Below are 25,796 nucleotides of genomic sequence, written 5' to 3' on the forward strand. Positions count from 1 at the left end.
CATCATCATCATCACCATCACCATCATCACTATCATTACCACCACCATCACCACTGTCTTCACTGTCATCATCACTATCATTACCACCACCATCACCACTGTCATCATCATCATCACCATCACCATCATCACTGTCATTACCACCACCATCACCACTGTCTTCACTGTCATCATCACTATCATTACCACCACCATCACCACTGTCATCATCATCATCACCATCACCATCATCACTATCATTACCACCACCATCACCACTGTCTTCACTGTCATCATCACTATCATTACCACCACCATCACCACTGTCATCATCATCATCACCATCACCATCATCACTGTCATTACCACCACCATCACCACTGTCTTCACTGTCATCATCACTATCATTACCACCACCATCACCACTGTCTTCACTGTCATCATCACTATCATTACCACCACCATCACCACTGTCTTCACTGTCATCATCACTATCATTACCACCACCATCACCACTGTCATCATCATCATCACCATCACCATCATCACTATCATTACCACCACCATCACCACTGTCTTCACTGTCATCATCACTATCATTACCACCACCATCACCACTGTCATCATCATCATCACCATCACCATCATCACTGTCATTACCACCACCATCACCACTGTCTTCACTGTCATCATCACTATCATTACCACCACCATCACCACTGTCACCACTGTCATCATCACTATCATTACCACCACCATCACCACTGTCATCATCATCATCACCATCACTGTCATCATCACTATCATTACCACCACCATCACCACTGTCATCATCACCATCACTGTCATCATCACTATCATTACCACCACCATCACCACTGTCATCATCACCATCACTGTTATCATCACTATCATTACCACCACCATCATCATCACCATCACTGTCATCATCATCACTATCACCACCACCATCACCACTGTCATCATCACTATCATTACCACCACCATCACCACTGTCATCGTCACCATCACCATCACTGTCATCATCATCACTATCACCACCACCATCACCACATCATCATCATCATCAACATCGTCACCACTATCATTGTCATCTTCACTATCATCATCATTATCATCATCGCCACCATCATCATCGTCATTATTCTCATTACCATCACCATCACTATTATTACCATCACTATCATTATCATTTGTATTAACTTAATCAGCAATATTATTACATCATCATTATCATTGCTATCACAACCATCATCATCATCATCATCACCATCATCTCCACTATAACTACCTTCATCATTACCGTCATCATCACCTGTCCACTGTCAATGATCAGGTCAAAGTGGGAGGGAAGGGGCGGGGCTTGTGCATCCAATTAGTACAAAGTAGGTTGGGCGAGCTGCTTTTTGCGCATCTGTGAACACCCTATCAGAGCGACCGTGGGCGGAGCGTATGGTATGGACACACCCCTCTGAAATGACTGGGCTTTTTTGTATGTAGGATGTAACCAGCGCGCTGCAGAGTGACCCCCGGGGGTCTGTGAGGGGCACGCGCGGTAGGTGTGATCGGTCAATAATCAGTAACTCGGTGCTCCTCCTTTTGGGATTTGCTCGTGCCTCCATTTCTCTGCGCTCGGCTCGCGCTCCTGCGCGCTCCACGAATGGCCGCCCGGCAGGAGAGACAGAGGAGCTGCTGCCTCACCCACAGACTGAGGGGGTGAGTCCCGAGGGGGCAGTGGGGGGGAAGGAGGGGGCAGTGGGGCAGTGGGGCATTTGGGGTGGCTTGTGTTGGGGTATGTTTTGGGGAAAGTGTGCTCGAGGCTGAAGTTGGCTTCTCATTCGAACTGTCCCGTTCCACCTTAAATGCTGCAGCAGTGGCTGTGACCGTGCCTCCGGCGCCAGAGTGTAACTGCTGCACCATTTAAGGTGGAACGGGACAGTTCGAATGAGAAGCCAACTTCAGCCTCGTGCTAAGGGGGTGAGTGGGCGGGGAAACTTCCTCGCGCCCACGTCACGCGTTTATTTATTACTTTTTCATTACAACTTTCAGAACTAATAACGGGAATAAAGTTACTAGACGGCAGGGCGTCTCGCGCCAGCCTGCCCTCCCCTCCCCGCCCCTCCCCTCCCAGTGCAGTCTGCGCCCCGCCCCTCCCCTCCCCGCCCCTCCCAGTGCAGTCTGCGCCCCGCCCCTCCCCGCCTCTCCCCGCCCCTCCTGATTGCTGCATATGTCCTGGGATGACCTGTTGACGGAGGGATCCTTACATTCCTACCAAAATCCCTGAAAAGGAGCGGAGGGGCGGGGCGGGGAGGGGAGGGGAGGGGAGGGGGGGGGGCTTTAATGCATCTGACGCAGCGTGCAAAATAAGACCACGTGGCACGAGCGTTCATGCGCGTGCATCCAGAAAATAGTATTAAAGTGCATGTGCATGCAAACAGCGTTAATCGTGCACGTGCGTGCGTGCTTGCAAAATATTACCCCCCCCTCCCGCTCGTGCATGCATGCACGCACGCACGCACGCACGCACGCACGCATCACCATCCGCAGGGCAACTGGAGCGCGCGCGGTGCATCCTCACGGAATGTGGAGCTAAATAATTTATTGGTCGCACTATTTTTGTGCGCGCGGGTGGGGGGGGCGTGCACGCAGTGCACCGAGGGGCATCTGCAGTGACGGTACTGGGTGGATTTTTGGGGAGACGCGGAAGGATGTTTAGGGACGGGCGCGTGCATGCGTAAGATTTAAGGACTGTTTTGGAAAAAAGGAGGCGCGCGCTTGCTGGTGAGCTGCACGAGCGAGCCCTAAATGCCCTAAATCGACGACAAAAGGCACCACGGCAGCGCCAGCGCGTGCTGCTGATTTACCTCTGGCAGGTCTGTGATGATCGCGCGCGCGGAGCAGCAACAGTAACGCATTGGCTCGTTTTTATGGATGCACGTGCATGCAGGGTCTGTGTGTGTGATGTAGTTCTGTGGTGATTTCACTGGACAGAGTAGTGCACGAGGCTCCTCTTCACCAGTCTGTGTGACCCCTGCACCTCTGTTTAACCCTTTAAAGGGCAGCTCCACCAATTTTCCAAAATTCCCCCATAATTAACCGGTTCAGATGTAAACAGAGCGGTTTGGTGTTGTAGATAATCTTACCGAGTCAGAGCTGCTCACAGTGGTGGTGATGGGAACCAGACGTCCCTCTAAAAGCTCCTCACAGTGGTGGTGATGGGAACCAGACGTCCCTCTAAAATCTCCTCACAGTGGTGGTGATGGGAACCAGACGTCCTTCTAAAAGCTCCTCACAGTGGTGGTGATGGGAACCAGACGTCCCTCTAAAAGCTCCTCACAGTGGTGGTGATGGGAACCAGACGTCCCTCTAAAAGCTCCTACAGAAAGTTCCTACATGAACTGGTTCTGAATTCACTGCCTGATGACTGAGACGCTGTTTTATGAGAGTTTAGAGAACTTCAACTCCATTCATGGTGGAGGGAGACATGCAGGGCGCTGTGCGGCAAAATAGTCCCCAAAGAAAACTCATTATTCCAGATTTTCCACTGTTTTCCATCATCAGCATTCCATATAAGCTCAGAAGACTCGTGTAGGTTCTCTGGTGGTTCTGGATGGTAAATAAAGTGTCTATATCTGTGTTGTAGTCATGGTGACGCCTGGTTCCCATCACCACCACTGTAAAGACGTCTGGGTCTCTAGATTGTTGACTATTTTGCCTCACAGTGCCCTGCATGTCTTGTACACCCTAAAAAGTATCAGTGATTTTAGATACAGTTGAAAACTGGATTCCGGTTGTGAATAAAATCGTGAAAACGACAGGACAAAACATGAAATTTTAGTTATTCCATAATTGACCATCTAACAGCTCGGTCTTCCACACTACTCCACTCCGGCGCTCCTGCACTTCTCTCCTGTGATCTGTATTTCCTCATCTGTGAAACGCTCTGAATGGCCGCAGTGTGAAAGGTGCTCTGTGAATAAGCTCCTTACTCTGGACGGAGGGGTCACTGAGCCTGTCTTGGTCAGACAGATAGGCTGACCCTAAGTGACCTTTGCTGTGTGAGGGGTTCAGTGAGTGCAACTGAGATTTATCAGCTTTTCCTTTCAGTAACTCATTTGAGTTAATTCCATGAATAATTCATAGTAGATCAGGAATAATTAATTGGGATATGTGTGGTGTGTAGAGCTGTGTGTGTTGTGTTGGGTTGTGTTGTGCTGTGTGTGGTATGTGTAGTATGTGTGGTTGTGTGTGTTGTGTGTTGGGCAGTGTGGGGTATGTGCGGTTGTGTTGTACTGTGTGTTGGGCTGTGTGTGGTATGTTTGGTTGTGTTGGGTTGTGTGTGGTATGTTTGGTTGTGTTGTGCTGTGTGTGGTGTGTTGGGTTGTGTGTGGTTGTGTTGTGCTGTGTGTGGTGTGTTGGGCTGTGTGTGGTATGTGTGGTTGTGTTGTGCTGTGTGTGGTGTGTTGGGTTGTGTTTGGCTATGTGTGGTGTGTTGTACTGTGTGTTTGGCTGTGTGTGGTATGTGTAGTTGTGCTGTGTGTGGTGTGTTGAGTTGTGTTGGGTTGTGTGTGTTGTGGTATGTTGGGCTGTGTGTGGTATGTGTAGTATGTGTGGTTATGTTGTGTTGGGCTGTGTGTGGTGTGTTGTGTGTTGGGCTGTGTGTGGTGTGTTGTGTGTTGGGCTGTGTGTGGTGTGTTGGGTTATGTTTGGCTGTGTGTGGTGTGTTGGGTTATGTTTGGCTGTGTGTGGTGTGTTGTACTGTGTGTTGTGTGTTTGGCTGTGTGTGGTATGTTGTGTTGTGCTGTGTTGTGTTGGGCTGTGTGTGGTGTGTTGGGTTGTGTGTGGTATGTATGGTTGTGTTGGGTTGTGTTTGGCTATGTGTGGTGTGTTGTACTGTGTGTTGTGTGTTTGGTTGGGTGTGGTATGTGTAGTTGTGCTGTGTGTGGTGTGTTGAGTTGTGTTGTGGTGAGTTGTGTTGTGGTGTGTTGGGTTGTGTTGGGCTGTGTGTGGTGTGTTGGGTTGTGTTTGGCTATGTGTGGTGTGTTGTACTGTGTGTTATGTGTTTGGCTGTGTGTGGTATGTTTGGTTGTTTTGTGCTGTGTGTGCTGTGTTGTTGTGTTGGGCTGTGTGTGGAGTGGTGTGTTGGGCTCTGTGTGGTATGGTGTGTTGGGCTATGTTGGACGGTGTTGGGATGTGTGTGGTGTGGAGTGCTGGGCTGTGTGCGGTGTGGAGTGCTGTGCTGTGTTGGGAGGGGTTGGATTGTGTTGGGCTGTGTGTGGTGTGTTGTGGACTGTGGGGCAGTGTATGGTATGCTGTGTTGGGATGTGTGTGGTGTGGTGTGTTGGACTGTGTTGGGATGTGTGTGGTGTGTTGTGGACTGTTGGGCAGTATGGTATGCTGTGTTGGGTGGGGTTGGACTGTGTTGGGATGTGTGTGGTGTGGAGTGCTGGGCTGTGTTGGGCTGTGTGTGGAGTGCTGGGCTGTGTTGGGCTGTGTTGGGCTGTGTGTGGTGTGGAGTGCTGGGCTGTACTGTGCTGTGTGTGGTGTGGAGTGCTGGGCTGTGCTGTGTGTGGTGTGGGGTGCTGGGCTGTGTTGGGCTGTGTGTGGTGTGGAGTGCTGGGCTGTGTGTGGTGTGGAGTGCTGGGCTGTGTTGGGCTGTGTGTGGTGTGGAGTGCTGGGCTGTGCTGGGCTGTGTGTGGTGTGGAGTGCTGGGCTGTGTTGGGCTGTGTGTGGTGTGGAGTGCTGGGCTGTGTTGGGCTGTGTGTGGTGTGGAGTGCTGGGCTGTGTTGGGCTGTGTGTGGTGTGGAGTGCTGGGCTGTGTTGGGCTGTGTGTGGTGTGGAGTGCTGGGCTGTGTTGGGCTGTGTGTGGTGTGGAGTGCTGGGCTGTGCTGGGTGGGGTTGGTGCTGGAGTCCGATGAGGCCGTCAGGTCTGATCTAATGAGGACGGGTATGATTTATCATATGTGCTCATGTTTAGAAGCTGAAGTGTGGTGTGGAGTGCTGGGCTGGGCTGTGTTGGGCTGTGTGTGGTGTGGAGTGCTGGGCTGGGCTGTGTTGGGCTGTGTGTGGTGTGGAGTGCTGGGCTGTGTTGGGCTGTGTGTGGTGTGGAGTGCTGGGCTGTGTTGGGCTGTGTGTGGTGTGGAGTGCTGGGCTGTGTTGGGCTGTGCTGGGCTGTGCTGGGCTGTGCTGGGTGGGGTTGGTGCTGGAGTCCGATGAGGCCGTCAGGGTCTGATCTAACGAGGACGGGTATGATTTATCATATGTGCTCATGTTTAGAAGCTGAAGTGTGGTGTGGAGTGCTGGGCTGGGCTGTGTTGGGCTGTGTGTGGTCTGGAGTGTTGGGCTGTGTTGGGCTGTGCTGGGTGGGGTTGGTGCTGGAGTCCGATGAGGCCGTCAGGGTCTGATCTAATGAGGACGGGTATGATTTATCATATGTGCTCATGTTTAGAAGCTGTTCAGATGAACATGAAGTGTCTGTCAGACTCGACTCAGAATAGATCCAGAACTGGGTCAGAGTCACTGCCGCTCACGCAGCCACACACAGCTCCCTGCCTCTGCTCAGTCTCCCTGCCTCTGATCCTGAATTCAGCTCTTATTTCAGAGGGTGGCAGTGGAGCGGTTCAGAGGTCTGTACTGCGCTATACGAGTGCCTATAGGTTCAGAACGGGACGTCCAAAAGCTCTTATAGGTGTGATAATCCGGTGTCCACAAACTTTTGGCCGGGTAGTGTATGTGTCCTGTGTTCTCAGCATGTTTAACTGTGCTGTGACTGTGTTTACCCTGCGTTCCCTGTGCAGATCCTGATGTGCTGAGGTGCTGACATGGCTCAGACGCTGCAGATGGCCATCCCCAACTTCGGAAACAACGTCCTGGAGTGCCTGAACGAGCAGCGGCTGCAGGGGCTCTACTGCGACGTCTCCGTGGTGGTGAAGGGACACACGTTCAAGGTAGGAGTGGGTGATGTGCCTTAAACTTACTGGCCCTTCTTTATCAGAGCTGCGTAGGAACGAGCTCACCGGCCGAACGACGCACGACGACTCCGCGTCTCACTCAGGTGATTTCAGGTCGTGAAAACAAGCTTATTTACATATCATTTACATATTACTGTCTGTAACATAACTCACGTGAAGCACGCCCAAATTCAAGTAGATGTTTCAATCGTGAGCCAAAGCATTCAGCAGCTCATCTGTGGAGTCTGGGGGCTGCAGTGCTCCCTCTGCTGGCCAGAGCTTAAATATGTTTGTAAGGTCAAAATTAAAATAATGGAAAGGACAAAAATGTGAAATAAACATAATGCAGTCTTGACCAAGGACTCTTATTGGTTTAGTGTAGGGGGCTTACCCAGGTGGGGACTGAACCCCAGTCTACAGCGTAGATGGCAGAGGTGTTACCCACTACACCAACCAACCACACCCACTAAACTGCATCAGTGGTGCAGCAGAAGTCATTTGACTAGTCGGTATTAAGTAGGAGGTCTAAAGCGTAAACTAGAGCTGTAAGCAGGAGCTGCTGTGTGCAGTTATTGTCATTGTTGTTTTGTTGTTATTGCTGATATTATTGACGTTATTAAAAGTAATTTTGATATTTTAATCACAAATCGGGCGTTTTTGTTCATTCCAGGCTGTTGAGGTTTTTCACTCTGATTGAAACACTCCTGCACAAACATGCCAGAGTGGAATTCATACACAATAAAGCTTTTAATGATCATAACTTTAAATGATCAGAAAACTGCATATTGACGAGTAGCTGATTGGATGGCAGCCCTTCATGAGGCCACTCATTATGTCTTAAATTTCTGCTCTGGCAAATATTAAATGTAGAAATGGGAAACTTCTATCAGCCTGTTTGAACTGCGGAGCCGCCGATTTGTGTGTTAAAACCACTGAAAACCTAAATCCGGAGACCGTGAACCCGTCTTCAAGCGTTTTTCCACATTGTCTCCAAGGCCCACCGTGCCGTGTTGGCTGCCAGCAGCTCCTACTTCCGCGACCTCTTCAACTCGGGCGCCAAAAGCTCGGTGGTGGAGCTGCCGCCGGCCGTGCAGCCGCAGAGCTTCCAGCAGATCCTGACCTTCTGCTACACGGGGCGGCTCAGCATGAACGTCGGGGATCAGTTCCTGCTCATGTACACGGCCGGCTTCCTGCAGATCCAGCAGATCATGGAAAAGGGAACCGAGTTCTTCCTCAAAGTCAGCTCCCCCAGCTGCGACTCGCAGGGTCTGCACACAGAGGAGATGCCGCATTCTGAGCCCCAGAGCCCAGTGGGCGGAGCTATGGGAGGAGTCGTTGCCGCCACGGCGGCCGGACGCCCCGCCTCCTGCCTCACTCCGCTTTCGTTGGTATCGAGGGTGAAAACGGAGCAGCCGCAGCAACAGCAGGAGGGGTCTCCGTACTCGGTGGTCTGCATGCCGGTCGCTAAACGGCTTTGGGAGGGGGGCAGCCGAGAAGGGGGCGGGGGGGCAGGAGGAGGGGGAGGAGGGGGAGGGATGAGGAAGGCCCCACGCTTCTCACAGGAAGTAGCACGAGGTGCGCCGCCTCAGGGTGCGGCGATGTTGGGTGGAAACGTGACGGCAAACAGCAACAACAACAACAACAACAGTAGCAGCTGTGGGGGGGGCAGCGGTGGGGGCACTCCGGAGGGCACCAGCCCGGGCACGCTGAGCATGTATACCAGCGACTCACCCATCTCCTACCACGACGACGAGGAAGAGGAGGAGCTCGCAGACGAAACGGCCGAAGATCAGTACAGGCAGATCTGCAATATGTACACCATGTACAGCATGATGAACGTGGGGGCTGCAGGTAAGACAGACAGACAGACAGACAGTGTACATACATCACTCACCTGTACTCAGTTGATTCCACCTGTCATATCACAAACAGTGGCCTGGATAAAGCTATTAAATAGAGTTCAGTACAGAACTTAAATGGGCCTAGAATTGAGCCCTGTGGAACACCATTAGCGAACGCAATGTTTTAGACTGTTTACATCATTTAGAGCGTTACTGTATAATAAAGAAGTAAACAAAGGTGGAGCTGCTGCTGCTGTTTTCTCTACCACACACACACACACACACACACACACATTACCTACCACACATATGACATTAACTACCACATATGACATGAACTACCACACACACACACGACACGAACTACCACACACACACATGACATTAACTACCACACACACCACAAACTACCACACACGACATGAACTACCACACATATGGCATGAACTACCACACACATACAAACAACAACAACATGAACTACCACACACACACACGACATGAACTGTTTTACAAGTCTTTTTGAAGAGATCACAGATACACATGCACCACAATGGGGTTTGACTGAAGGTCTGCAGCAGCTGTGACTCCCCGACTGGCTGATGCTTGTTTTGTGCTTAAGCTGTATTATTTACCCAGATATCCTCTTTAGCTTTAATAGTCCGTTCATTTTAAGTGGATTTATTGCCAGTTTGGCCTTCGAACCTTCGAACCTTCTTCTCGAAGTCCTGTCATGGTTGGTGGGACGGGCTTCTCACTGAGCACTACGTCCTTCTCCAGTTATGATCGGAACGGCTCTGAGTCCGTTTAAAACCTCACCCTGTCTCACTGAGGGTCTCCTTGCTCGTCTCTGTTGAGGCTGCATGGTCTGAGGGGTCTCCTGTTCTCCTGTTTAGGGCTGATGCTGTTTGGTTCTGAACGTTCTTCTGTGTTTTCCAGCTGGAGAGCGGGTGGAGTCCCTGCCGGACCACCTGACCGTAGAGTCAAGGGGCAGAGGGGTCCGGGTGCGTCCGGAACTCTCCTCTCTGCCGACGGAGCTGATCTCCCAGATCGGAAACCGCTGCCACCCCCGGCTGTACGAGGAGGGCGACCCGGCCGAGAAGCTGGAGCTGGTGAGCGGAACCAGCGTCTTCATCTCCCGCGCGCAGCTCATGAACTGCCACGTCAGCGCCGGAACCCGGCACAAAGTCCTGCTGCGCCGCCTGCTGGCTGCGTTCTTCGACCGGTACGGCGCAGCCAGCCGATCTGCACACACGGAACTCGCGGAACTCGCGGAACACGAGCGTTTATGTGTTTACAGTTTGATCGTTAGAATGGGATTAATAACCGTAATGAATGATGAGCTTTAACAGACGGACTGTAAACACAGGATTTTGTGACCCGTTTTATTCCATTTTTAAAGAAACTGCTATGAATAAATTCTTGATTTCTCGAAATGCTGTAAACTCAAAGCTTCACATCCGCACGGTGTGAGGATTCATTAGGACATGTTTCAGTCCGGGTGTGGTTCACCAGACGGGAACAGCAGGACGTTTGAAATCACCGCTCTGTGTATTATTATTATTATTATTATCATTATTATTGTTATTATTATTGTTGTTATTATTGTTATTATTATTATTATTATTATTGTTGTTATTGTTGTCATCATCTGTTGTCCCTCATTTCTCTCTCTCTCTCTAGAAGTACTCTGGCTAACAGCTGTGGGACGGGGATTCGCTCGTCCACCAACGACCCCAACAGGAAACCTCTCGACAACAGAGTCCTCCATGCAGTCAAGTGTGAGTGACCTCAACCTGACCTCACCTGACATCAACCTGACCTCATCCTGACCTCAACCTGACCTCACCTGACCTCACCTGACATCAACCTGACCTCATCCTGACCTCAACCTGACCTCACCTGACATCAACCTGACCTCAGCTGACAATATCCTGACCTCAACCTGACCTCACCTGACCTCACCTGACATCAACCTGACCTCAACCTGACCTCAGCTGACAATATCCTGACCTCAACCTGACCTCAACCTGACCTCAACCTGACCTCACCTGACATCAACCTGACCTCACCTGACATCAACCTGACCTCAACCTGACCTCACCTGACATCAACCTGACCTCAGCTGACAATATCCTGACCTCAACCTGACCTCACCTGACCTCACCTGACCTCAACCTGACCTCAGCTGACAATATCCTGACCTCAACCTGACCTGACCTCACCTGACCTCAACCTGACCTCAGCTGACAATATCCTGACCTCATTGTCATCAGAACATTTATCAGATGTTTATGATTGGATGGAAGGTATCATCACATTTTTACAGTCCACATGATGATCTGCGTTATTGATCAGTTATTGATCCGCGTTATTGATTTGTTATTGAACTGCGTTATTGATCTGTTATTGATCCGCGTCATTGATTTGTTATTGAACTGCGTTATTGATCTGTTATTGATCCGCGTCATTGAATTGCGTTATTGAACTGCGTTATTGATCAGTTATTGATCCACGTCATTGATCTGTTATTGAATTGCGTTATTGAATTGCGTTATTGATCTGCGTTATTGATCAGTTATTGATCCGCGTCATTGATCTGTTATTGATCTGCGTCATTGAATTGCGTTATTGAACTGCATTATTGATCAGTTATTGATCCGTGTCATTGATCTATTATTGAACTGCGTTATTGATCAGTTATTGATCCGCGTCATTGATCTGTTATTGAACTGCGTTATTGATCAGTTATTGATCCGCGTCATTGAATTGCGTCATTGATCTGCGTTATTGATCAGTTATTGATCCGCGTCATTGATCTGTTATTGAACTGCGTTATTGATCAGTTATTGATCCGCGTCATTGATCTGTTATTGAACTGCGTTATTGATCAGTTATTGATCCGCGTCATTGAATTGCGTTATTGAACTGCGTTATTGATCTGTTATTGAACTGCGTTATTGATCAGTTATTGATCCGCGTCATTGATCTGTTATTGATCTGCGTTATTGATCTGTTATTGATCCGCGTCATTGATCTGTTATTGAACTGCGTTATTGATCTGTTATTGATCCGCGTCATTGATCTGTTATTGAACTGCGTTATTGAATTGCGTTATTGATCTGCGTTATTGATCAGTTATTGATCCGCGTCATTGATCTGTTATTGATCTGCGTTATTGATCTGTTATTGATCCGCGTCATTGATCTGTTATTGAACTGCGTTATTGAATTGCGTTATTGATCTGCGTTATTGATCAGTTATTGATCCGCGTCATTGATCTGTTATTGAACTGCGTTATTGAATTGCGTTATTGATCTGCGTTATTGATCAGTTATTGATCCGCGTCATTGATCTGTTATTGATCTGCGTCATTGAATTGCGTTATTGAACTGCATTATTGATCAGTTATTGATCTGTGTCATTGATCTATTATTGAACTGCGTTATTGATCTGTTATTGATCCGCGTCATTGATCTGTTATTGAACTGCGTTATTGATCTGTTATTGATCTGCGTCATTGAATTGCGTTATTGATCTGCGTTATTGATCAGTTATTGATCCGCGTCATTGATCTGTTATTGAACTGCGTTATTGATTTGTGTCATTGAATTGCGTTATTGAACTGCGTTATTGATCAGTTATTGATCCGTGTCATTGATGTTATTGAACTGCGTTATTGATCAGTTATTGATCCGCGTCATTTATCTGTTATTGAACTGCGTTATTGATCAGTTATTGATCCGCGTCATTGATCTGTTATTGAACTGCGTTATTGATCAGTTATTGATCCGCGTCATTGATCTGTTATTGAACTGCGTTATTGATATGTTATTGATCTGCGTCATTGAATTGCGTTATTGATCTGCGTTATCGATCTGTTATTGATCTGCATTATTGATCTGTATTTTCTCCTCTTTTTCCTCCAGTTTATTGTCAGAACTTCGCGCCGAGCTTTAAGGAGAGTGAGATGAACGCGATAGCGGCTGACATGTGCACTAATGCCCGCCGCGTGGTCAGGAAGAGCTGGATCCCCAAACTGAAGCAGCTGATGGCCGAGAGTGATGCCTACGCTAACCTCTTCCCTGACGCTAACAAGCCAGAGGCCGACGCCCTGGGGGCGGAGCCTGCATTTGATGCACCCGTCGATGAGGGCGGGACATGCTCCGGCGCCGGGCAATCGTCTGCTGAGGCGCTGCAGGGCGTGGGCGGAGATGGCGGCGCCTTGTTTTAGTGAGTACAGTTGCCATGACGACGGCCAGACTGGAGAGAGAGAGAGAGAGAGAGAGAGAGGGAGAGAGGGAGAGGGGGCGTGGCTTAAATACATAGGTCAGTTTTTTCTGGATTTCTCTCTCTGCTCTCATTCCTTTGAGTTAAGCACACATTCCCAAAGAGGGGGCGGGGCCAAAGAAGAGTTTAAGAGGCAGGGCCAGAGAAGAAGGGCGTGTTTAAATAGGAGGGGCAGTGCTAGCAGGGGCGGGGCCAGCGAGAAAGCAAGCACTTTATTGGTCTGTAAACATTGAATGTATCTGTCCAGAAAGTTCTGTGAGCTCGCTGGCCTCGGAGATGGAGGGGAATCCCACCAGATTTTCAAAATTCCACCATAATTCAGTGGTTGTGATTCGGAGTGGTTTAATATCAGTTAATGCGAGTCTTCTGAGCTTATATGGAATGTTGATGATGGAAAACAGTGGAAAATCCGGAATAATGAGTTTTCTTTGAGGACTATTTTGCCGCACAGCGCCCTGCATGTCTCCCTCCACCATGAATGGAGTTGAAGTTCTCTAAACTCTCATAAAACAGCGTCTCAGTCATCAGGCAGTGAATTCAGAACCAGTTCATGTAGGAACTTTCTGTAGGAGCTTTTAGCTCTTTTAGTTCCATTGTTTACATCTTCACCACTGACTGATGCAGAAATTTTGAAAGATCAGTGGAGTTCCCCTGTAGTGTGTGACCCTTTGTTGTTGTTTTTTACTTCTTTTGTTTTCTAGTGTGTTAGTGTGTGTTAGAGAACAGAAACGCTGCAGCTGGTAGTCTCGGTGCTGTTGGAGCTGCTGTGTTCTGGATCACAGCCACAGTGAAAGTTCTGCAGTGTCTCTGTACGGATCAGTCAGGCTCATCCTGGATTACATCCTCCGGAATATCTTTGAAGGAAACTCACGGAATCTTTTTCTGTCCAGTTCCTCACGTCACTCACAGAGTCGCTCTCACAGGGATGTGTGGATGGACGGATGGAGAAGTGAATGGGTGGAAGGATGGATGGACAGACAGATGGACGGATGGGTGGATGGGAAAGAACAGATGAGAAGAAGGAGTGTTGAGACAGAATTCTAAAATTCAGAACAAGCACATTTAAAACAACACAGGGAAAAAATAAATGAGAAGGAGAGAGAGAAACACAGAGAGACACAGAGAGAGAGAGAGAGACAGAGAGAGACACAGAGAGAGAGAGACACACACACAGAGAGAGACAGAGAGAGAGACAGAGACAGAGAGACGGAGTGAGAGAAAGACGGAGAGAGACAGAGAGAGAGAGAGACACAGAGAGGGAGAGAGAGAGAGAGACAGAGAGAGAGAGAGACACACACAGAGAGAGAGAGAGACAGAGAGAGAGAGACAGAGAGATGGAATGAGAGAAAGACAGAAGACAGAGAGAGACGGAGAGAGAGAGACAGAGAGACACAGAGAGAGAGAGAGAGACAGAGAGACACAGAGAGAGAGAGAGAGAGACAGAGAGAGAGACAGAGAGATGGAGTGAGAGAAAGACAGAGAGACGGAGAGAGAGAGACACAGAGAGGGAGAGAGAGAGAGACACAGAGAGACAGAGAGAGAGACAGAGAGAGAGAGAGAGAGAGAGAGAGAGAGAGAGAGAGAGAGAGAGAGTGAGAGAAAGACAGAGAGAGACGGAGAGAGAGAGACAGAGAGACACAGAGAGGGAGAGAGAGAGAGACACAGAGAGAGAGAGAGAGAGAGAGAGACACAGAGAGAGAGAGAGAGAGACAGAGAGAGAGACAGAGAGATGGAGTGAGAGAAAGACAGAGAGACGGAGAGAGAGAGACACAGAGAGGGAGAGAGAGAGAGACACAGAGAGACAGAGAGAGAGAGAGAGAGAGAGAGAGAGAGAGAGAGAGAGAGAGAGAGAGAGAGAGATGGAGTGAGAGAAAGACAGAGAGAGACGGAGAGAGAGAGACAGAGAGACACAGAGAGGGAGAGAGAGAGAGACACAGAGAGAGAGAGAGAGAGAGAGAGATGGAGTAAGAGAAAGACAGAGAGAGACGGAGAGAGAGAGACAGAGAGACACAGAGAGGGAGAGAGAGAGACACAGAGAGAGAGAGAGAGATGGAGTGAGAGAAAGACAGAGAGACAGAGAGAGAGAGACAGAGACACAGAGAGGGAGAGACACAGAGAGAGAGAGACAGAGAGAGAGAGACAGAGAGACGGAGTGAGAGAAAGACAGAGAGAGACGGAGAGAGACAGAGAGACACAGAGAGGGAGAGAGAGACAGAGAGAGAGAGAGAGACAGAGAGATAGACAGAGAGATGGAGTGAGAGAAAGATAGAGAGACGGAGAGAGAGAGACAGAGAGACACAGAGAGGGAGAGAGAGAGAGACACAGAGAGAGAGAGAGACAGAGAGATAGACAGAGAGATGGAGTGAGAGAAAGATAGAGAGACGGAGAGAGAGAGACAGAGAGACACAGAGAGGGAGAGAGAGAGAGACACAGAGAGAGAGAGAGACAGAGAGAGAGAGACAGAGAGAGAGACAGAGAGATGGAGTGAGAGAAAGATAGAGAGACGGAGAGACACTTAGTTCTGTAATATTCCCTCTTTGATGTTTGTGCTGATGAGACTGTCTGGTTCTGCAGGCTGTTTTTAAACCAACAGAACATTATATAAACAAACAAAAGAACAAAGACATCTGGAATCAAAGCGGCTCTTCAAACATTTAGATAAAAGAAGCTCAACTTTTCATCATTAATAATAAATAAATAAATCTCTGTATCTCAGACATTAATGGCTTATATTTACTTTTCCTGCTTTATACAGATTTTTATTTGTTTACATTAGTTTTAGGCAGGATGAATTGAGAGACACTGATAACACAATGTTGAGTACGGAGGGAAGGATGGAGGGATAAATGGAGGGAGAGAAAGTGAAGGAAGGATGAATGAAGTGATGATGGATGAGTGTTGCACTGCAGGCTGAGTATCTAAATTAAAGAATGTATTGGTATTCTCTTTGCTGGAGTCGGTCCTGATGCTGGCTCTGTGTGTCGCCGTGGGAAACGGTGATGATGCTGTCTGAGTGGAGATCTGGCTGAACTCTGAACGGCGATCAGAGTCTTAGACGAACAGTAACGACACTGAGTTTTCTCAGAAAACGGCGTTTGGACGTTTGGTACTGTGCGTTTGTAGGTGCCGGTCGGCGTTTGTCCTGATGTGCGTCAGTATAACTCAAATCTAATGTGACCCAAAGCAATACTGAAGTGCACCTGTAGCTAAGTTGAGGTGTTAAACCCTGAACCTGCTGATTCGGGCCGTAACGTGGGGAGAATCCCTGAACCTGCTGATTCGGGCCGTAACGTGGGGAGAATCCCTGAACCTGCTGATTCGGGCCGTAACGTGGGGAGAATCCCTGAACCTGCTGATTCGGGCCGTAACGTGGGGAGAATCCCTGAACCTGCTGATTCGGGCCGTAACGTGGGGAGAATCCCTGAACCTGGTGTTTAAAGGTGGACCTGGTGCTGGACTGTGTGCTGTGGAGGCGCTGCTGAAGCCGGAAGCTCGTTGGGTGGTTTTCGGCTCTGTGAGCTGAGCGTTAGCTCGTGACCTTTGCGGCTGAAAACGCGGTGGGATCTGACCGTTTACGATTCCCACCTAAACATAAACGCAGTCAGTCAGCCAGGACGTATCTGGTGCCTTTAGCTTTAGCACTGGAGCTACAAGCTAATGTAGCCACTATATAATGGAAGCTAATACCCCACCAGTTAGCTTGTTAGCGTGCGTGACTAAAGGAGCTAACGGAGCTAAAGCAGCTAACAGAGCTAAAGGAGTTAACAAGCTAAAGGAGCTAACAGAGCTAATGGAGATAAAGGAGCTAACAGAGCTAAAGCAGCTAACAGAGCTAACAGAGGTAAAGCAGCTAACAGAGCTAATAGAGCTAAATGAGCGAATGGAGCTTAATGAGCTAAAGGAGCTAACAAGCTAAAGGACCTAACAGAGCTAACAAGCTAAAGGAGCTAACGGAGCTAACAAGTAACAGAAACTTAAACCTCAGTGAGAAATTCTTTTAGATTTTCCGTTCCATCTTAAGTGGTGCTGCAGCAGGTTATCTTAGATGGTTGCTAAAGTGTTGCTAGGCTGTTTCTGTACTATACTATAATATCCCAGGTGGTTGCTAAGGTGGTGTGAGCCATTACTATAGTATCCCAGTTGGTTGCTAAGGTGGTGTGAGCCCTTACTATAGTATCCCAGGTGGTTGCTAAGGTGGTGTGAGCCATTACTATAGTATCCCAGGTGGTTGCTAAGGTGGTGTGAGCCATTACTGTAGTATCCCAGGTGGTTGCTAAGGTGGTGTGAGCCATTACTGTAGTATCCCAGGTGGTTGCTAAGGTGGTGTGAGCCATTACTGTAGTATCCCAGGTGGTTACTAAGGTGGTGTGAGCCATTACTGTAGTATCCCAGGTGGTTGCTAAGGTGGTGTGAGCCATTACTGTAGTATCCCAGGTGGTTACTAAGGTGGTGTGAGCCATTACTGTAGTATTCCAGGTGGTTGCTAATGCACCTGAAGCACCCAAAAGTAGCTGCTCCACTGTTTAAGGTGGAACAGGAGACAGTAACGCGTTGGAGGCGAGTTGTGATGATTTGGAGGTGAAGTTAGCGCAATGCTAATTGGTGGGTACGAGCTTCTGTTACTCGCTAGCTATATTAGCCTCGTAGCTCGTAGCTGCAGTGCTGAAACGCGCCCTGGCTGCTCCGCCACGTTTGAGGGAATTTGATGGTTTGACTGTCATTTTTAATGTTTTTGTTTTCTTAGACTTTGTTTTTATACGCACTCTACTTTTTTAGCAGTGTTGATGCTGCTCCCCCCGCCCAAGGCGGAGAGTGGGAGGGGCTAAGAGACGATGTACGTCTCTCTAATCGATGAGGGGGAGAGAGAAGAAAGCTGTGGAGAATCGTGTTTTTATAAGTATATATTGGGGGGTTTCCCTGCTGCAGTGTTTATTAACTCCCTTTTCTCCTAATGTCTGCATTTCTGTGCTCAATAGCGACCTCTAGGCTCCTCAGGGGTCAAAACTCTACCGCTCTACTCTCAGCTCTATCAATGCCCTGGACCACCAGAGACACGCCCATGTATCTACCTCCCAACCTAGGCCTCAGCCACCCCCCCAACCTGGCCCCACAGCCTAGAACGGTCTCAGGACGGGGTTCTGTTTAGAAAAGGCAATCCATCTGCAGAACCAGAACAGGTTTTAGAGCATGATTTGGTTTGTCAGTGCCCCCTAGTGGTTCAGTTAGGCTTACGCTGCATTTGCACTGCAGCAAAACTGATAAGTTGAAATTAGCTTCTTATTTTTAATTTAGGAATTTTACCTTATAGCATCGTATCTCTGGTTAGGAAATCTTAACCTAACCAGTCAACGTCGACAATCAACTGTCAGGTCTTGTTTCCTACCAACCGACCATAAACACACAGCTAAAACATCAGCGGTCAAAATAATGTTCAAATGTAAGTTAAGCAGCTGTTACTGATGTAAAAAAGACCAAACATAACTAAAGAGTGATAAACTGTGAGTAGTGAATGCTGTGAGAGCGCCCCCTGCTGTTTATCAGAGCCGCCCCCTGCTGTTTATCAGAGTCTCCCCCTGCTGTTTATCAGAGTCTCCCCCTGCTGTTTATCAGAGCCGCCCCCTGCTGTTTATCAGAGTCTCCCCCTGCTGTTTATCAGAGTCTCCCCCTGCTGTTTATCAGAGTCTCCCCCTGCTGTTTATCAGAGTCTCCCCCTGCTGTTTATCAGAGCCGCCCCCTGCTGTTTATCAGAGCGCCCCCTGCTGTTTATCAGAGTCTCCCCCTGCTGTTTATCAGAGTCGCCCCTGCTGTTTATCAGAGCGGCCCCCTGCTGTTTATCAGAGTCTCCCCCTGCTGTTTATCAGAGTCTCCCCCTGCTGTTTATCAGAGCGCCCCCTGCTGTTTATCAGTCTCCCCCTGCTGTTTATCAGAGCCGCCCCCTGCTGTTTATCAGAGCTCCCCCTGCTGTTTATCAGAGCTCCCCCTGCTGTTTATCAGAGCTCCCCCTGCTGTTTATCAGAGTCGCCCCCTGCTGTTTATCAGAGCTCCCCCTGCTGTTTATCAGAGCGCCCCCTGCTGTTTATCAGAGCGCTCCCTGCTGTTTATCAGAGCCGCCCCCTGCTGTTTATCAGAGCCGCCCCCTGCTGTTTATCAGAGTCGCCCCCTGCTGTTTATCAGAGCTCCCCCTGCTGTTTATCAGAGTCGCCCCCTGCTGTTTATCAGAGTCTCCCCCTGCTGTTTATCAGAGCGCCCCCTGCTGTTTATCAGAGCTCCCCCTGCTGTTTATCAGAGTCGCCCCCTGCTGTTTATCAGAGTCTCCCCCTGCTGTTTATCAGAGCGCCCCCTGCTGTTTATCAGAGTCTCCCCCTGCTGTTTATCAGAGTCGCCCCCTGCTGTTTATCAGAGCCGCCCCCTGCTGTTTATCAGAGTCGCCCCCTGCTGTTTATCAGAGTCGCCCCCTGCTGTTTATCAGAGCGCCCCCTGCTGTTTATCAGAGCGCTCCCTGCTGTTTATCAGAGCGCTCCCCGCTGTTTATCAGAGCGCTCCCCCTGCTGTTTATCAGAGCCGCCCCCTGCTGTTTATCAGAGCCGCCCCCTGCTGTTTATCAGAGCGCCCCCTGCTGTTTATCAGACCGCCACTGCTCCCCAGTTTCAGTCTCCATTTCCCAAACGCTTTAGCCGAGCGTGCTGACGCTCCTCCTCCTAATAAACAGCCCTACGTTCAGCTCCGCCTCCTCATTATTCACCACCATCACTGTAATATTTCATCATCGCTTGGTGGTGTAGTGTAGTGGTGAACACCTCTGCCTTTCACACTGTAGACTGGGGTTCAATCCCCACCTGGGTAAACACCCTACACTGTACCAATAACAGTCCTTGGGCAAGACTCCTAACACCACCTTGGCCTCCCTGTGTAAAAATGATCAAATTGTAAAGTCACTCTGGATAAGAGCGTCAGCCAAATGCCGTAAATGTAAATCATCTACATTAACACAGGAAGGTGATCAGAGGGGCGGTGGAGTTCGAGTCGGCAGCGTCTGAGATGTTTAAACGCAGAGTTAGAAGAGAAAAGCATCTCCCAGTGAAAGCCGCGTTTTACAGTAGGAATAAACGGAGCTCATTATGCTGGTAGTGAACTACGCTGCCTGACTCAGCCGCCTCAGAACCAGAGAAACGGACCTTAAACAGAAGTCAGGACCCTGCTGGGGTTCATCCTGAAGTTAGGACCCTGCTGGGGTTCATCCTGAAGTTAGGACCCTGCTGGGGTTCATCCTAAAGTTAGGACAGTAATTAGGAGGCTACTTATTAGAGTTTTCCTCCTTAAATGGAGCAGCCGATTCTGGCACCTTCTTCAAATAACCTGCAGTCAGTTGCAGCAGCCAAACGTAATCATAGGTCTGGGTGTAAAGTCTATCGCTGGGCCATGAGCGCTAACATGGAGAAACTTCCATACAGCTAGTTGCATGTGGAGTTGCCTGCAGCATAACAGGTCCATGAAACAGTTCCAGAGCAAAGTTGCATGCAGCACAGTCAGTAATTAGCCAAGTTAGCAGTACTTCTGATACAATTTACATAAATGCTGGCCCACGCAGTCGCTCGTTAGCTGACTAATTAAACCAGCTGGTGGCAGAAATGGTAGCTTTGAGAAACTTGTTTGGCGCTAACAGAACCTGCACAGTCAGCCAGCTTTGAACTGCATGAAAACATCTGATTTCTATTCAGGCAGTTTCATGAAACTTGGCTTCACTGTTGAACTGTTTCAGGTGAGTTGCGGGACTCTATATATTATGCAACTCAAGTGCAATTTAGTTTCATGTAGGTTTCATGCAACTAAATTGCATGGAAGTTGCACTGTGTAGGCCAGCGTTAATGTGGATGATTACTAGTAGTGCGTAAAGTGACTGTATATCAAAACCCTGTCCCACTGATTTTTCTACTGTCTGCAGCCAGTCAGTAGCGCTCTCCAACATAAACTCACTATTATTGGCCTGGTTTGTAAACAAGGACTAACGAATATTGAACATAATAGATCGTGAAGTTAGCAGGATTTCAGTTCGTCTGACTACAGTCTCACGATGCTCTGAGACCACTTTGCAACTGTTGAGAGTTTCAGTGAGTTGCAGGACTCTGTACATTATGCAACTCACGTGTTTCATTTGATGTAGGAAAGCAACATCAAGTCGGTAACATTATGAACCTGGTTTTTCTGAATCAGTACTGACGAATATCGCTCTTAAACTGAACGTAACAGATCCTGAAACGAAGCTAGCACGATTTGGAGGAGTCAAACAAAACAGGTTGATCACTCAAACGTAAGCAGATCCAGGTCTAAAGCCTCATCAGGCTCCGAAACCGCTGTTGGTTCTCTGGCTCTGCAGATGAAAACCCCTCAAGAGATGATGTAGACGTTCTGTAAGCCAGACGGGTTTAAGATTGAGAACGTGGTAGATTATTACCTCAAAACGGGGCTGGAGGGGGGGCTTTATCACCGTGGCGATGGAGAGAGCGTCTCTGGTGCGGTCCTGGGATTCCTGCAGGTTTCTTTTTTATTTCTTCACTATAAATATCAAATATATATAAATATATATAGATGATGTTTAAGTGTATTATAATGTACATTATACATAAGAGCACTACGGTTTGATTGTTAGTTGTGCATTCACAGCATGAGGTATAAACTCCCCTCAGAAATCGCTTTTTGAAATCTGATGCAGTAATGTTTACTAATGTCCGACCCCCCCCCAACCCGAGTTCATGCCAGTGTTTCTCTGTGTTTCTAAGTGCCAATTCCTTTGTGAACTCCTTTACTGTGACCCGATACAAAAGATAATTGCACATTAACTACTGTAATAAACATGGAAATCTGAATAAATGTTAATAAAAAAAGATTTGTAACAAACGATTTTGGACTGTTTGCGTTTTTCCTGGTGATGCATCGCGATGTACAAATCCAAGGCAAATGTTTTACACACAATTACTGTTGAGAATATTTGCTTAGCTTTCATCCTGTCTTCAAATCTGATCCTAACAAGGGTCACCATGGCCTCACTACTGGAGTTCCCCAGGGTTCAGTTCTAGGCCCACTGTTAATCTGCTTATTTACAAGGATGTTTTCGCACTAGAGGTATTTTCTGGACCCAGGTCCATTTGCTGTGAGGGTTGGGTATGTTTGGCCGAGTATGAAGCTGTTTTTGGGTGTGGAAGGGGTCCAAAGTCCCGATCAGTGGCATAGCGATCCCAGCAGGTGTGGCACTACACGCTGAATAACATTCACAAGAAGCAGAAGTTCAGAGTGAAACAGACTCCGCCGTTGCCTTACGGATGTTTAATAACCTCAGCAATACTGGCATTTGTATCTTTTCAGCTCACCTTGGAAAGGTAAGTCACTTCATTGTAGTTGCCAAGATTTAAAATCAATGAATTTTGCCCAGAACTGAACACTAAACACACAAAAACGTGGAAGTCTTTGGGACAGAATTCCTTCCCAGCTATCAGAGGTACAGTAACATCAGTTAATGTCTACAGAGTAATAAACAACTGCCTTAAGTGTTAATCGGTGCAAACAGGTCCTGTTTTCAAACCGTCCATCTAACAACTTCTAAATTTTAAACAGTGCTACTAGGAGAGCATGCTAACAGATCTGGCTAAATTACATCACACTGTGTCATAATATGCATAATGACGTCATCAGTACCTAAAAATACTGAACCGCATATTTACAAAAAACAGCAGCGTTAGTGCCGTTTGAGTCGATTCAGTGAAGCACGGAGAGTAAAATGTTAATAAGTCATTGTATCCATAGTAGTAGTGGGTTTATCCGGAATACTGGTAGGAATTCTTTTCAAAGCTATTGGTTTAGTCATTACTGTTATCCTGGTATGCAAATAAATGCAGATAACGCAACATATGAACAGGTCAGAGCGCGTCGTCTCTCAGCTCTCGCGTACTGAGCTGCAGCCTGAGGGGAAAACAGTGGAAGGTAAAGCCAGTGTCTTGGGGTTTGCCGTTGGCCTTTAGCCTAGCATGGAGAATAGCTGGTGTTCCAAGGAATTGTGCTTCCTTGTTGAAATGTCTTCCCATAATGCATATTTATAACCTCTCAGTACGATAGCGACAACCTTCATATTCTTATCAAAAAATCCTGCCAGCATTAAAACTATGAAGCTGAAGTCGGCTTTTTATTTGAATTTGAATTGGTCCCGTTCCACCTTAAATGAGGAGTTTTCAATTCCAATGCCTCCGGCACCAGAATGTAACTGCAGCACCGTTTAAGGTGGAATGGGAGAATTCTAATAAGCAGCTGGTGAATGTTTGTATCGGAAAGTAGAATCAGAAGAATAATTAGGATGTTTTGAGCACCTAAATCAGCTCATCAGGGCAGTGAGGAGCAACACTTCATTAAAAAAGCGAGACAAATAAGTTTCGGGCGTTAAACTACATTCAGCAGTGTTAGGAGGAGGCGCTTGGGCTTTACACTCGGGTTAGGAAACGATGCCGACGTCTGACTGTGTATCGATCACGTTTTTACTGTTTCACCCAATAAAATATTTCAGATTCACTTCTGATGTGAAATATGGTCGTTATTAAAAGTGACGGGACATCCAGAAAAACTCGCCAAGGAAAATCTACAAAACCGGTTTCCTTAAGCAGCCGAAATTTATTTGATACATAAATACACTATACAGTAATATATCCTGAAACAGTCTGTGATCTTAATTATACTGGAACTATTTTTTGCCAGTACCACCCCATCCTCATTCAGAATTCCTGATGGTTTTGTCAGTTGCTGCACCGCTGGTCCTTTCTTGTCTTTGTGTGTTAAAGTGTGTGAAACGCCTAGAAAATGAAATATGATGCATGACTCCACATTCACACGGACCGCATTACATGCTGCAGTTCTGCACACGAGCAGGCAGGGGGCGCTACGACCGGCCCTGCCTCATTCCTCTTCAGTGGTTCTGTTCAGTCACTCCGATCGATCCGTGTGAATGGGCGGGGCTACACTGCTGTAGGCAGATATATGCAAACGTGGCACCCTTTGAAACTAACAACGCGTTCGCTCGGCCCTTTAGCCCGTCAGTGCTGATCTGGGATCAGGCTCCCTCTCATATTTACACTGGTCAGTCCCTCAAACCGATCCAGGACCAGCGCTGACGCTGACGTTATGAACAGACCATTCGCTCCGCAACTCCGATATAAATCACTTTTCCTTACGTTAATGGAAAGCTGACTTATTGAGTTCAATGGACATACAAACCACTGCGCTTCACGCAGACTCGCAATCTGACCAATCAGTGCGTCGTACAGGCAACAGGACACTGCAGCCCGTGTCCCCTGACCTCTGACTGCCCATGACGGCCTGCTGGCTTCCGTCAGAAGACTGGAAGCTCATTCTCGCCACCCGGAGGAGAAAAGTCTTAAAGGTTATCTTGAAATAATGAGTTCTGCGGCACGTCATTACTTCAAGGTACTGCATGAAGATTTTGAGAAAGTGTCATTATTTCAGGATAATTTCAGGAAATTTGGACAGTTTGATACTTGGACACAGTAACCTATTAGCACGTTAAACATCTTTTTCAATTTCGAATCTTAAAATACCGACTTGCTACGTCAAAATACCGACTTGCTACGTCAAAATACCGACTTGCTACGTCAAAATACCAACACACTGCACAAATAACTATTACAGTTTTCAGGATAATCAGTCATTATTTTGGGATAATGTCTTTTTTTTAAAGTATGTCATTCTTTCAAGATAACAACTCAAGGTTCTCAAGCTAGTTGACATGGTGCATCACTGTTGGGCATTTGTTTATTCTGCCGGCAGGAACAGGAGCGGAAACGAGGCTTTCTCTCCTCGATCTGGTGGGAATGTGCTTCCACAGCTTTCTGCACACTGTAATTCATTCCTGTGTGCTTCAACTGGCTGAACACTGCGGACACAGCAGGCCGAGACCAGGCCGAGAACGCTGGACTTTCCCTTCGCTGCACAGATCAGGCTCACAGTGACGTAAAGCCAGACTGCATAAGGCATGGACCGTCCAGCAGAGGGCCACAGCGAGTCCAAAACAACTGCAGGTTCAGCAGCCTGACTAAAACAGGCGATCGGAAACTTCTTCATTCTTCCTGAATTTAGTATCCACACACTCGGCTAAGAAGCAGGAACGATTCAGTCCAAGCTGTGCAGCGTCCTTCCTTAATCAATACTGTGATTATGGCCTTGAATCTCAGAAGGCAATATGCAAATGAGCCTCTGACCAATCAAAATGCAGTTTTTAATGTGTGCCGTCTGCTGTGACTGACCGTATATATAGATGTGACAGACTAAAGATCGCTGGAGTTTTCCTTTAATGGTTAAGGCATGGAGTGTCCAGCAGGGGGCGACAACTCATACATTTACATATATGCAAATGAACCCTCTAAACATGACCCTTTGTGAAAGAGCTTTACAGTAATGCAGGACAGTCTTTAATCCTCTAACATTATCGATTGGCAGATGAGTTTTATGTTCCAAGCAACGTCATAATAACAATATAATCAATAACTATCACAATACTGATACTCCGGCGGTATCGTGCGGCCCAGTAGGTGACCAGGGACGGTCAGCTGTGCTTCTGTTTGGTTTCTGAGATCGCCAGCGTACGGGTTTAAAACAAATAAGCAAAATCTTACAAAATAAAACACTAATCTACTGCGATGCCCGTCTGAGGTCAGACGGT

The 25,796-nt window shown here is 47.8% G+C and overlaps 1 protein-coding gene and 1 long non-coding RNA gene across 6 annotated transcripts; one reads left to right on the plus strand and one right to left on the minus strand.

Moving 5' to 3' along the window:
* The first annotated feature begins 1,527 nt into the window (after positions 1-1,527).
* Positions 1,528-14,259, plus strand: nacc1b (nucleus accumbens associated 1, BEN and BTB (POZ) domain containing b). 5 transcript variants are annotated; one of them, XM_037534359.1, is made up of 7 exons: positions 1,528-1,716; positions 6,798-6,947; positions 7,946-8,801; positions 9,731-10,016; positions 10,475-10,572; positions 12,721-13,024; positions 13,783-14,259. In XM_037534359.1, exons 2-7 carry the CDS (start codon positions 6,822-6,824, stop codon positions 13,823-13,825), a joined length of 1,713 nt encoding a protein of 570 aa, XP_037390256.1. In that variant the 5' UTR covers positions 1,528-1,716; positions 6,798-6,821; the 3' UTR covers positions 13,826-14,259. The 5 variants fall into 5 exon arrangements, with proteins under 5 accessions (XP_037390256.1, XP_017543566.1, XP_037390257.1 ...); XM_017688077.2 differs by lacking the exon at positions 1,528-1,716 and adding an exon at positions 2,682-2,906; XM_037534360.1 differs by lacking the exon at positions 1,528-1,716 and adding an exon at positions 2,682-2,873.
* A 1,994-nt stretch (positions 14,260-16,253) lies between these two features.
* On the minus strand, positions 16,254-16,571 carry LOC119262451. Its single transcript, XR_005129650.1, has 3 exons — positions 16,509-16,571; positions 16,353-16,469; positions 16,254-16,313 (listed from the first exon to the last, which is right to left on the minus strand). It is a non-coding gene; the product is annotated as an uncharacterized LOC119262451 (long non-coding RNA).
* Between the last annotated feature and the right edge of the window lie 9,225 nt (positions 16,572-25,796).

Source organism: Pygocentrus nattereri, chromosome 25 (assembly GCF_015220715.1).
Source record: "Pygocentrus nattereri isolate fPygNat1 chromosome 25, fPygNat1.pri, whole genome shotgun sequence".
NCBI lineage: Eukaryota > Metazoa > Chordata > Actinopteri > Characiformes > Serrasalmidae > Pygocentrus > Pygocentrus nattereri.